At 40.0% G+C, this 13,566-nt stretch overlaps 1 protein-coding gene across 1 annotated transcript in view; it reads right to left on the reverse strand.

The window, feature by feature from the left end:
* Positions 1-12,490, reverse strand: part of LOC138846189 (dapper homolog 3-like) — a 631,772-nt gene extending 619,282 nt beyond the window's left edge. The window contains exons 1-3 of the mRNA XM_070061256.1: positions 12,268-12,490; positions 11,866-12,216; positions 11,559-11,663 (exon numbers count right to left, since the gene is read on the reverse strand). Of these exons, the coding sequence (XP_069917357.1) occupies positions 11,559-11,663; positions 11,866-12,216; positions 12,268-12,490 (679 nt within the window). The remainder of the gene's footprint in view (positions 1-11,558; positions 11,664-11,865; positions 12,217-12,267) is intronic.
* Between the last annotated feature and the right edge of the window lie 1,076 nt (positions 12,491-13,566).

Below are 13,566 nucleotides of genomic sequence, written 5' to 3' on the forward strand. Positions count from 1 at the left end.
GTGCAGGGCCCAAGCACTTGGGCCATCCTCCACTGCACTCCCTAGCCACAGCAGAGAGCTGGCCTGGAAGAGGGGCAACCAGTACAGAATCCGGCATCCTGACCGGGACTAGAACCTGGTGTGCCAGCGCCGCAAGGAGGAGGATTAGCCTAGTGAGCTGCAGCGCTGGCTAATTTATTCAGCTTTTTAACATTTGGTTAATATGGAGTAACTTTCACTTTTCTATTGAAATTATCTAAAGATTAACCCATGAATTATGCTTTAACTCATATACTTTCTATGTATTTTTATGTGCCAAGTATGCAGTAATTATACAATTTAAAAACAGTGATTAACAAGTGGAAGAAAACACAAAAATGAAAGTTTACTATTTAAATTAAAATTTATAATAAATTATAAATTATATATATATATATGTTATATATGTATAACAGTGGTGTAAATAATATGTTATAAATGTATAACAGTGGTGTAAATAATAGGATGTATTACAGTGAGGCACAAATACTAAGTAGCCCACAAAAATCAGTAATGTTTTAAAAGATTTATTTACTTGACAGGCAGAGTGAGAGAGAGGGACATAGAAAGACAAAAATCTTCTACCTGCTGGTTCACTTCCCAAATACCCAAAACAGCTAGAGCAAGGGTAGGCTGAAAATAGGAGCCATGAACTCCATCCAGGTTTCCAACATGAGTGGAAGGAACGGAAGCATTTGGGCCACTATTTGCTGTCTTCCAGGCACATTAGCAGAAAGCTGGCCCAGAAGTGTTCAGTAGCCAGGACTAGAACCAGGCTTGCCATTAAGAGACTCAGTCATCACAAGTGATGACTTAACCCACTGTGTCAAAATCCCAACCCCCAAATAATCTTGATAAAAGTGACTATTACAGGGTCAATTTTTGTTTTGCTTTACTTCTTTAAGATCAGCATTCTTGTAACTTACTGTTTATGATCAGCATCCTTACATTAACTGAGGACATCCGTGAAAATACTCTGAATAATAGTCACTAGCAGACAGGACCCCTCTCTCAACCCTTACCTTCACTCCATAATGCATCCTGAGTCGTCATCCTTACTTCCACATACCCATTCTGCCATGCCTCTCAAGAAGGGTTAACCAAGTCAAAGCTCTGGGTAGGTTCTCAAAAACTGGCTATTGGTCACCAGTCACCAAATGTAGCAAGGTGTTTTAGGAGCTGATGCAGCATAAAATCTCTGGTTAACAGGCTATAGAGCCCTGAGTTACAGAAGCTACTTGCAAAGAGACCTGATTGGAGAAACCCCAGAGGGAAAGAACAACAGGTTCTCTCTCTCTGCAGGATCAAAAATTCCAAATAGACAAAAAGATTACAGTCAAAAGCATTTGTGACACCATGCTTACTCACTCAAATCTGGCAGGAAATATATAATATTAGCTTGCCTTCATGCGATCTGCCCGCTCCCTCTCTGTCCACCTAAATAGCCCTTTCACAATGCCTGTCCTGCTGCCTTCACATATGTGATCATTTACTTAAGATAACTTGTGCTTGCTTCACTTGAAAAGAATTGTATTTTAAAAAAGATATTCTGGATCCCTCACTTTTTCCACTCGTGCTATACAAGTTTGAACTGCTATTCAACTGTAGCATTCCTCTTGCTTACTAATGTTGTACATGTATAAAAACATGTTGTAATCTAAGAAATACATTTCTACTGAGGCATCAATATAATTAAATGGTTAAAAATGTAGGACCTGGGGGCTGATATTGTGGTTTAGCGGGTAAAGCTGCTGCCTGCAATGCCAGAAACCAACCAGGGGCCAGGCAGTGTCCTGGCTGCTCCACTTCCCATCTAGCTCTCTGCTACTGTGCCTGGGAAGGCAGAAGATGGCACAAGTCCGTGGTCCCTGTACCCACATGGGAGATCAGAAAGAAGTTCCTGGCTTTGGCCTGGCCCAGCCCTAGTTATTTCAACCATCTGGGAGTGAACCAGCGGATGGAAGGCCTCTGTCTGTCTCTGTCTACCTGTCTGTCTCCTTTCTCTCTGCCTTTCAAATACATAAAATAAAACTTTTTTTAAAAATGTGAGGTCTGCATGCAAAATTCCTCCATATGTGCTTATCTTGCTGTGCTGCCTTGGCCAAGTTACTTGGCCTCTGTGAACTTTAGTTTCTTCACCTGTAAATTAAAGATAATGATTTTATCAACTTCACTGAGCTGATGTGAGTGTAAATAAGTATTACATGGCAAGTACTTAAAAAAATAGGGACTTGAATACAGTAAGGAGACAATAAATGTTAGCTATTACCATTGCCCTCTATCTGAAGATTTCTCCAGAGTTCGTGAGATGGTATGATGAAACAACAAAATTTAAGAAGCAAGGAGAAAGCAGAATGTGCATGACTCTGAAGTCATCTCTGATTGGAAACAAAAGTTGCAATTGCTTCCTTCTTTTAACACCACCAGAAGTGATAAACTATTTATGAAATGTGCTTTATTTTTATTGCTTAGATGAGAAGGATGAACGAGACGTTAGAGATAGGGAACTGTACAAACACTGTATAGCCTATTTGAAAATCTGAAGAGCAAACCCCTTTATATTCTTCTAAATGCACAAGAGTCAATCATCCCTGTGTGTCTATAGCACCAGGTATTGAAGAAGTGAAAGCAAATGAACAGAAGAGGAGGAACAGGACTTCTGAATAAAGCAGAAAAAAAGTCTTTTCTCGCAGAAACTATGATCTCTTCTGACCTCGCCTCCTAAGCTGATTCATCTCCAGGTTAACTGGACATCAGATTTAACACCAAAGTATTCTGGGGTATTTCCTGGAGTTTTTTTTTTTTTTTCTTTCTGAAAACAGCTATTTGCATCTATAATATAATTAGAATACTCTTAAAATGAACTGCCTTGAAAGGCTTTTTTTTTTATATCTAAGTGTCTTATTCAGTGTATAATTTGTAATATTAAATCCAGTCATGGTTCCCATGTAGGATGGGGTGCAGGGGAAAACTGGAAGGCTTCAAGTCCCTAAAAAAGTTAAAAGGCACAAATACCTTCCTGAGGGGCAGAGAAATGGGAGAATGAGCTGCAAACTTCAATCCTTATGAGCACCCAATTCTATCACAAGAAAACCCTGTTGCTTTCAAACACCCAGGTATAAATAATGAGGCTTAGCCATGTCTTAGAAAGACATGCTTCCTAGGAGGAAAAAAATGGATAGCACATATGACACTGAATGAATATATCCACTCAGAGAAGCCACTGGACATCTTCATACACTAAAAATTTATAAGCAACAGCCAATTGAAAAAGTACTAAAGTCATTGGGAGTTAATTGATGAATGTAAGGTAAAGTTACAAATAATGAGAATCTTTTTTCCTTTATGATGCACATAAATCATTAGTAAAATTCAGAAATCTAAAATTTCTTTTGAGGATAAAACAATATATTATCATGGCACTGTTTTTTGAAAGCTCCTGTTGACTAGCACGTATTTAGTACTATCAAAGGTGCATCTTTTTTTTTTTTAAGATTGTATTTATTTATTTGAGAGGTAGAGTTATGGACAGTAAGAGAAAGAAACAGAAAGGTCTTCCTTCCGGTGGTTCACCCCCAAATGGCCGCTTCGGCTGGAACTATGCCAATTCAAAGCCAGGAGCCAGGTGCTTCCTCCTAGTCTCTCATGAGGGTGCAGGGTCAAAGGTACATCTTTGATAAATGTTTTTTGAAGGAATCAAAAGGAAACCTCCCATAAGTCACATGCTTCAGAGATATCTTCAAAATCAAGATGTGAAATTAGGGGCCGGTGCTGTGGTGTAGTGGGTAAAGCTGCCGCCAGCAATGCTGTCATCCTTTATGGGCACTGCTTCCACTTCCGGCTGGTCCACTTCCAATCCAGCTCTCTGCTATGGCCTGGGAAATCCATAGAAGATGACCCAAGTCCTTGGGCCCCTGCATCCATGTGGGAGACCTGGAGGAAGCTCCTGTCTCCTGGCTTCCAATCCACACGGCTTCGGCAATGGCAGCCATTTGGAGAGTGAACCAGTGAATAGAAGACCTCTCTCTCTCTCTCTCTGCCTCTGCTTCTCTGTAAGTTTGCCTTTCAAATAAATAAATAAATCTTTAAAAATAAAAAAATTAAAAAGATATTAAATTAGTTTATTAACCTTAGAGATATTAAACAATTCCAGTGCATTTCTGAAAGCTTTAATTGCACTACTTTCTTTTCTTTTGGGTATTAGATCCTAAGCACATATTATAAGGCCTCTTATAAAAATATCTCACACATCAATATGTATACACATAATTTCTTCATTTTTTTCTTTGCCCTGCTTTCTCAGAACACCAAAGCACATCTGCTTTGATGCTTTGATTACAGCTGAAAACAATAACACGAATCTTGACAGTAATTCATATCATAACCTATAGCTTGAATGATATGAGGAATTGATATATAGATTGTAAACTTCCATAGTGGTCTGGAGATTTATTTCTGTATCTCTACCATGTTGCTATGAGGATAGTACAGTGTGTGCTTATCATGTTTTACTGCCTCTCTACAACATTGGAGAGGGGGACACACATGAGCAATTGGCACTGAAGAAATCCTTCTTTGAAGATGATGAAGGGTGCCAAAAAATTGCAGTGGAAGACAGCATAACTTGCAATTGCCAAATAAGCAACACAGATTTCATCCAGCTTCTAGAAGAGATGCCTCTGACTCTAACAGCAGCGGATGAAGAGGATAAAATGATAAAGGACATGATGTGTCTGAAAATTTTCTCGTGACATAAAGGGAGAGATACTTTATGTCTTAAAAATACTTTAGGTCATAAACAATGCCTTGTTATATTTTCTCTATAGGATAAAAAATGTCTTAATAATGTGGATATATAAGTTCTCAGGTCGGTCACAATTGGAGCAGTTTTATGTTTATTAGCACTTTAGAGTTTACTCAGCACTCCTTAGCAAACAGATTCAGTAGGTAGTTGCAGACCAAATTATGGGAAAATGTTGTGACACTGTGGTACACATCAAAATGTGGTATCTACAATGTGATTCTACCTTGACAGCACAGACAAGATGGTAAATAGAAAAGGGTATAATTTTCAGGATTATGCACAGTGTAGATATGATACCTAAATATCTGCTCTGTCCTTAATCTCCCCAGCAAGATGAAAAAAAAAAAGGGGGCAGCAAAGCAGACTGAAATGATGAACTGTCCTTTTCAGTGGTTCTAGATGGATACATGGTAGCAACAGCCGAAGATGAAAATACTACACAACTAAGCTCTGAGCCTAACATTCTCCTGAATCTGATGACCATTTACTCTATGATATGAAGACCTAAGTCTCATTTTGATAGCCTTTTGTGGAAAGAATTAAACATGGAATAATATTGTCTCTGAAGATTAATTAGCCTCTCCTCACTCCTTTGTCTCCTTATGAGCACAATTTCAGATCTTGATCATAGATTCTAGGTCACTGTATTGAAAGAACATCCCTGCAATGCCAGCTTACATGAGTATGTTTCCTCCTTCCTAAATAATGGTTTTGGATAAATGAATGATATCAATTTAGATTTAGAGTCAGAAAGCACTCTATTGCTCTTTTTTTTGGGGGGGGTGGGAGGGTGGTGCTTCCTATACTTAAAATTAATCTTTCCTAGAACTGGAGATGAAATCCGAGCTTTAGGTTATATTTCTTGTGGTAGAGAAATTGTGTTCAAGGCTTTTGTCCTAAATAACCCAGGACCATCTAGGAATAAAACTATTCCTAAGATACAAATTCCAGAACAAACTCGTTTAGTATTGAATATGAGCATGAGCACACGATACTTGCACAGATCTGTTCTCTGTACAGGTGGCTGCTGAAAGGACCCTCTTTTTAATACAAATTCCATTTGAGAGATAGAAGTTTGGGTAGTTTTTAAAATACTGTAGTTCCAGTAGAATGAAAGCATCAATAGACTTGTGTGACTGCTTACAGAAATACTTGCTGGCTTAAAAAATTCCAGGGACCAACATTATGGAGCAGCAAGTTAAGCCACTGCTGTGACACTGGCATCCAATATGAGCTCCGATTCCAGTCCTGGCTGCTCCACTTAGGATACAGCTCCCTGCTAATGCACCTTGGAAAGCAGCAGAGGATGACCCAAGCAATGGGTCCAGCCACCCACATGAGAGACCCAGATGGAGTTCCAGGCTCTTGGCTTTAGCCTGGCCCAGCCCTGGCCATTGCAGTCATTTGGAAAGTGAACCAGTAGATGGAGGAGATCGATCTCTCTCTCTCTCTCTCTTTATCTCTCTCTCTCCCTCTCATTCTCTTACTTCCTTAAGTCTTTAAAAAATTCAAAAGTTCACTAATTGTTTAAAAATATTATTTTTATGTTCTTAGAGAAAATCAAATAGTACACATATAATGTATCCCAATTAAAAATAAATACACTTAAGCTATCTTTTATCTCAAATCAAATACATTTAATCAAACAAATTTGTTTTCCTTTTTAAGCATCTAATAAGAAAATACACTAGTATAAGTAAAATCTTTTCTCATTAATATTATCTCAACTTTTAAAATATGTAATTATAATAAAACATTTAGAATACTCAGACTTGTAAGTGGCAAGGTCTTGGTAATATAACTTTTACTTGATTTATGAACCAATCAGGGAAGAATGGTATATTACTCTCTAGTCTAAATATTTCTCTTTTACTACGCAGTTATTACACACATACTCCTAAAGTTTTTGAGCACATCATTTTTACTAATTCCCATATTGTGTATTAAATACACACATACACAAATACACACACAAAATTAAAAGCAATAAACTCTATAGTTAATTGGCTATAGCAGCTATATTTTGCGAATTCAAAAAAGCACACATATCATGGTCTCTCAGTCTCCAGGGACTTAAAATATGTATTTTATACAGATACTGGTCTACTTGCCACAACCGAGATATTTATAGCACAGAAAGGATAGGATTGGCCATATTGTTTTTTCTGGAGGGAGAAAGAAGATTCCAATTTCATCATTTCTACCATATGAATTCTAACAAGGAATACATTCTGGGTTTTCTTTATGAAAAGGAAGGATTTAAAATTAACACTGCATATATTCTCTCTCTGTATTCATCTTCCAGGATTAGATGTTTTGCATTACCAAATCTTTTAGATGAAATGGATAGTATTCTACTTTAATCAATGGAACCATTTTGTGTTATGTACTAACAGATTTATAAATTACCGTCTATGTATTTACTTGAAAATGTAGATTCCTAGATACTACTGAACTAGGATGTAAAGCCTCTGAAATTAAAAATTTTGTCTCTTCTATCTTCAAAGTCCTCAATCATCTCTTTAAAACACAAAGGATGAAGTAATTTTGCTAGCACTGACATGTAAGTAAGCAACAATATGAATTTACTTAAATTGTGTGTATTTATCTGTGATTTTATCAAATAGCATATAACTAGAAATTAAAGAAGGAAAATAGGAAGGCCAATGACACTAAGCATTTCTTTTTATGTTTCCATATTCTTCTAGTATTAAGTTGAGTAACAAAATCCAAAAATACTTCTGCACATAATAGTGTCCCAGGGGCAGGAATAAAAGGTGACTTAGAAGAATTGGTTGCAGCTTCTTCCTTCTGTAATCTCCACTCACCCCCTCCAAAGCCACTCCAAATAGACACTAAAATCCACTTAACAACAGTGTCCAAGTCATGCCGACATAGCTTCAGGACAATCTCTTTAGCCCTCACTCAAAGAAGATGGTTGCCCCTCACTGCTATATGGATTCTCAAAACTGTCACTGTGCAATCCGCTAGTCTCAGTTACATGAGTAATTACATCATCTTATTTCAAAAGATTTGGGAATTAGAAGACTGCTAAATTGCTAGGCCAATCACTTAAGTTGACAGACGAGAAAACCCAGGTACAGAAAGCCTAGTTACCTTCCTAGGGTCAAACAGGCAATTTCAACGAGAAGAAAACCCAAAACCTTTGTTTCCACAATCACCAAAGTGTTCATTTTTTTTTATTTTCTAATCACTTTTCTTCATTAAGTTCATTTTAAAAGAGTTTGAACGTTTGTTGCAAGTATGATTAATTTCTGTATTATTTGATTTTACCACTTGAAATGTACTTATTCTTTGCTGACACCAAATTACTTTTGAAAGATCTCATAAAATCTCAGTGAAATGACATTGATAGTAAAGAAACTGGATTTCAATGTGTAAGGATATAGATAAATACAAATGACATTCAATTTGGTACAAAACCCTGTTCATCTGGTTTTCACTGTAACTGTCAAATTGGCATGATCAGATATATTTATCATATAATTTGCATTGGGATAGTTTATAAAATTCAGTTAAGGTGTAAGTAAAAAAAATCACTGAAATTAAGATATTTCCTGCAGTAACAGAGGGATTTTACAATAAAGTTGATATATTAAATGTGATATATAAATATACATATAGATATACATGTAGATAGATTCGCACACAGATATATTAACAGTTATATGTTTACTTAATAATATAATTTTTAAAATAACTTTTTCAGCAATTTCTACAAAAAAAGACTCAGGGAAATTTCAATTGTGTAAATGTATTTCTAGTAACTCTTTCTCAAACTACCACATATAACCTGTCCATTAACCACCCTGTCTCACAATCCAATTGTAGGAACGTAGGGACATCAAAAGTTACATTAATGATACTCTCTTACTGACGAAAAAATTTACACCAGAGGTAACAAAGGTCATGTCAATTGTTAGCCATTTTTAAAATTTTAATGTAGTATTCAGCCAATTCTTTGATATAGCCAACAATATTTTGGCTTTTCACTTGTTAAAAGAAAATATCACTTTCACTTGTAAGAACTCTGCATCTGTATATGTTTGGATTTTGCAAGCTACTCATAATATACAGGAATGATACAACATCATATCAGAATGAAAAAATAATTTTATCAATAGTTCCACCTTCCAATATCACACCTAATTAACATGGTTTTAGTTCATAAATTAAGTGTCTTAAGTAAATGATAATCATATCTAGAATTCCATCAACTAGAATACCATGTGGCCTACAAAATCATCTTTATGTTGCTATAGTTACAGCAGACTTGTAAATTCGATGTTAATATTAAAGGAAAAGAAAAGTAAGTGTGCGTTCTCCAAGTGCAACTGTAAGCAAATGCAGGTATACAGCTCTTTATTAGTAAGAACTCCTTTAGTAAGCACACGTTAGAGGAATTAATCATTCATTCCCTGCAGGCTGCTTATGTATTTCATAGGGCCATTATCTGATCTGAATAACAAGAACAATTGCATAATAAAACACATTGCTGCTGACACTAGCAACTTTCTTCTTTCAACTTAAAGTTGCAACTACCTCTGTGTAGCACAGAAAGCTGGTGGCAAAAAAGCTGACAATTTAGCCAGCCACCCAGCTTCGGCAAAATTCTCTTTGATTACATGCAGACAGTGACCGGATCTGTCTAAACTACACTAGACACAGTTTTAATTCAGGCTATGTTCCTCATCAATATGACATAAGTAAAGCAGGGGCACAATGTGTGCTAGCTTAGTTTCCACGTTAATTATACACCCTTGCTTTCAGAAATCTGAACAAGGTGAACAATTCTGTCATGGCTTTTAGACTGTGAAAAATGTATCCTATAGTAACATATGTAGTAAGATGTCTCAACCACTGTTAAATTAAATTTAGCTACGTAAGTACAATCTCCCTTTTTATTTTTTAAGATTTTTTTCCAACTGTCAGATATCTGAGGTCACGATTGAGTGGAGGTCATATGCTATATTTCAAATCTGATAAACCAAGAGCTTCATTTTAAATTATTTAAATTCAGTTTAAAACCTGTAATTGAAATGGCAGCTGAGGGCAGTCATACCTCTAAGAAAAACCATTTAGAAAGGAAACAGAGTAATATTTAAGAAACAATCACATGTCTTTACCAAATGCCATCTACAAGTTTGTGACAACAATTTCATCAACTGTCTTATTGTCCTATCTCGTCATCCTCTAAACTTATGCCCTATGATATTCAGAGTCTTCAGCATGGAATAATCACAACTCTGAAATCTCCTGCCTCTCAAAAAGCCACAGTACATTAGCTTATTCACAGTTTCTAAAGCCAATGGTCACTGAATGAAGCTGCTTTTTAAACACTTTCTTGAGTTAGTACAAAGGCAAAAATCTTGCAACTTTACCATTATCAACAATGAATTATGAGAGAAAACTTAGGTATCATTTGATAAACTGTTTTGTTCAAAATAAATTATGATGTAAGTCATTTCTATTCTCAGTCGAGTTATAACTTGTATAAGGTTATATTATTATAAAAGTGTGCTTGGTACTGAAACAAAATTCAAAGTTAAAACAGATAAACTTTTGCTAATCTCTATTCTACACTAGCCAGTATGAGTTCTATTGTGTAAGGAACTCTGAATGTGTTAAAAATCAGTTCTGCTTCATCTACATTATAATTCCTACTGTACCTACTGTATATGTAACAATGCAAGAAGAATTAGATTCAGAATCCATTTGGCAGTGATAAAGAAAAAATGCTGAAATGTTATTGATTCTCTCCCTCTTGTGCAAAACAAACTGACTCAACTATATTTTTCCTGACATAATACAAAGGTTTTATTTAGATATTACAAAATATTGGCAAATGTTGGACTACAGAGCTTTTTTTGAAAAGGTATCATTAACCCTTTCACAGAGACAGGAGAGTGTCCTACTTGCTTTTAATGAAATGCTGCAGCTACTGACATGGTGATGTTAGCCCCATGAGAAATACTGCCTGCAAAAGTTTTTGATGCAGAGATATTCAGCCTTAGGAGACACCTTAAACCTGTCACTGGCTGCTGAACCTCTGTCACAGTTTATAACCTGCTGTGTCAAAGTCGCAGCCTCAGCTCCTGCCCTCTCCAAAGCATTTTTCACATTCCCTTTCCAAATTAACTTCATCCAGCTTCTCCAACAAGGCTAGTTTCAGGATTTTCCTCCACACAGCATCCACTTACAAGCATGAAGAAATCTTAACAGGATTTTCAAACCATCTATTAACTTTTCCTTGACCCAATTTTTCTTTTCCTGGAGCTCTTTAGAACTAAAGATAAAACAATCAACCCACTGAAGTCAGGGAACAAAGTTGGGGTGGTTTGGGGTTACAGTTGAAGGTGTTAGGAGAATGGAGCCAATAGATTTAGAATCCTCAAGCTTTTTCTAGGTAACCTTTCTTAAATCTTAGAACCAACAACGTTTCACAAACCAGGCTTCCTAGAACCCTTGAACAATAAGCGTTGAAAAATCACATCTCCAGTAGGCTGCTCTGACTGAAGTCCCCTAAGTGCTCTTCCTCAAAAAGAAAAAAAGAAAAACCGTGCTTAGCAAACCACTTCTCACATTGGAACTAGTGAAGTTATGTAAGTCAAGTTCTTCCCTGGTAAAACGAACAAAGTGTGCACAGCACGAGGGGAGAGCATTCAGCACCTGCCTCACTCCAGGGACCAGACACACAGAAAGCACAGTTACTTACTCAAGCAGCCGCTCCAGTCCTCCTTGGAAACCTCGAGGAGTCGTCCCTTTCCCTTCCTTCCCACAGAGATAACCGTCTTTCTATTCCACACAGGCCCAGAATCAACTGCAAGAGGGGCCAACACATGCACAGCAGCGCGTCAGGGTTTGGCTTTGCTGGGGTGCTCCGGGCTCCGATTGTTTCCAAAGTGGGGATCTTCTCTTCCGGAGGGCGGAGGCGAAGCAAGCCGGGGGGTGGGCGGGGGGTGGGGAAAAAGGCGCCCCGAAAGCTCGCTTGGGTCCTGAAAATTATTCTGAAGGCAAAGTACCTGCGCTCTCCCGGCCGAGGCAGGCTGTCAGCGCCGCGCGAGGGGAGGAGGCTGAGCAGGAGGCGGAGGAGGAGCGGGCGCGCTGGGAGGGGAGCGCCGGGTGGGGGAGGCCGGGGAGCGGCTCCGGAGAGAAGACGCCGCCAAGACGGCGAGGAGGCGGCTGGTCTCCGTCAGGGCGAGGCACTGCCCCACGCGCTCGGGCCGCCGGCTGCGGGCGAGGCGGGGCGGGGGGCGGGGGCGGCGAGCATTCCGGCCGCTCCGGCACTCGCTTGTCTTCTCGCTCGCGCTCCCTTTTCCTCCACACAGGCAACACACCCCACGTCTCCAGCTGCAGCCACTTGGCCGCACGCACTCACCTGCATTTCCTTAACGAGCCACTTGATGGCTGCCAGCGGCGCGGGCCCCGCTCTGGCGGCCCGGAGCCGGGGCGGGGAGGACGCGGCGCGGGATGCTCCGAGCGCCGGCTCGGGAGGCGGCGGCCGCGGCGGTGCGGGTGCGCGAGCTGGGGCGGGAGGCGGGGAAGTTGGGCGCAGCCCGACCGGCAACTGGCCCGGAGACCCGGGGGCCTTGGCTGGACTCCAGGACTCTGGGCTAGAACGGTGCGCGCGGGGAGCGGAGGACACATCGGGCACAGGCTCTTCCCTTCCCGACCGCTAAAGCCACGGAGGACTTGGCCAGGTGTGGATCCCAGTTGCGCTACTTCAGGTGTTCGCGTGCATCTGATTCTTTTACGGTTTTCTTTGGAGGGAGGCCGGCGGTCAGGGTTAAGGGGGTAGTGGGTTTTGAAGGGTCAGGGACAGAGATTTAATTTGCAACACAACCAGTGCTTACGAAGAGCCCACTTTTGCGCGGTGTAGGAAAGGGAGCAGAGGCTGCTTGGCGCAGAAGATGCGCTTCACCTCTGATATCGGATAGAGTTTCCAGCTGGGGGCTTGGCGGCCTGGCTGGGCTGGAAGGGAGAGGCAGGACGCTGCCTAGTGATGGTGGGGCAGTGGGGGGAACCTGTGAGAGAGTTAATACTGAGGAGAGGCCAGAAATTGGGGGGGGGGGGGCCGGTGTCTTCTTGTTCTAGATTCCCCGAGGTGGTGTGGTCATGCATTAAAGGTGGTGTATCACAGACTTGGGAAACGGGTGTGGGGAGGGAAAGGTAAGACCCTTGAGCAAGGCAGGAAATGGAGACTGGAGCAGACTTAGGGGGAATGGGTAGGCAGGATGGGAGGAACCCAGCTGCAAGCTTTTATCACTTCATTGTCGTTTATGTGTGATGGGAGCATGCAGCTCTAGGAAACAAATGCTCTGTCTCCTGCTAAAAAGAGAAATGTCACTGCGTTGGTGCTTTTAAAAAATAGATTGCCAAAATAGTATCCTGTCGGTAATAATGCCACAGAGAGCATTCCAGGTACTCTCTGGCCAAAGGTGTTGGTCTGCACTGTGAAAGGAAGAAAAAAAAAAAAAAAAAGACAGTGAGCTGTCTCCTTTCCTTGTATGTCCATGATCTAAGCAGAAATGTCACTTTCTCTGAAAGAGAAACAAACTTAATCAATACAGGTGACATTTTTCCCCAGGACCCCTTCACCTTTCTTCTTTTCACGCCAGCTTCATTGCTTCAGGAGTGACCCTTCTGAGGCCAGCGTCTGCTCAGTTTCCTGAAGCCACTGGGCTCACCAGTCAAGAAGGCTCACAGGCTCTCGGTCATTCTCA

The sequence above is a fragment of the Oryctolagus cuniculus genome, chromosome 1 (assembly GCF_964237555.1).
Source record: "Oryctolagus cuniculus chromosome 1, mOryCun1.1, whole genome shotgun sequence".
Taxonomy (NCBI): domain Eukaryota; kingdom Metazoa; phylum Chordata; class Mammalia; order Lagomorpha; family Leporidae; genus Oryctolagus; species Oryctolagus cuniculus.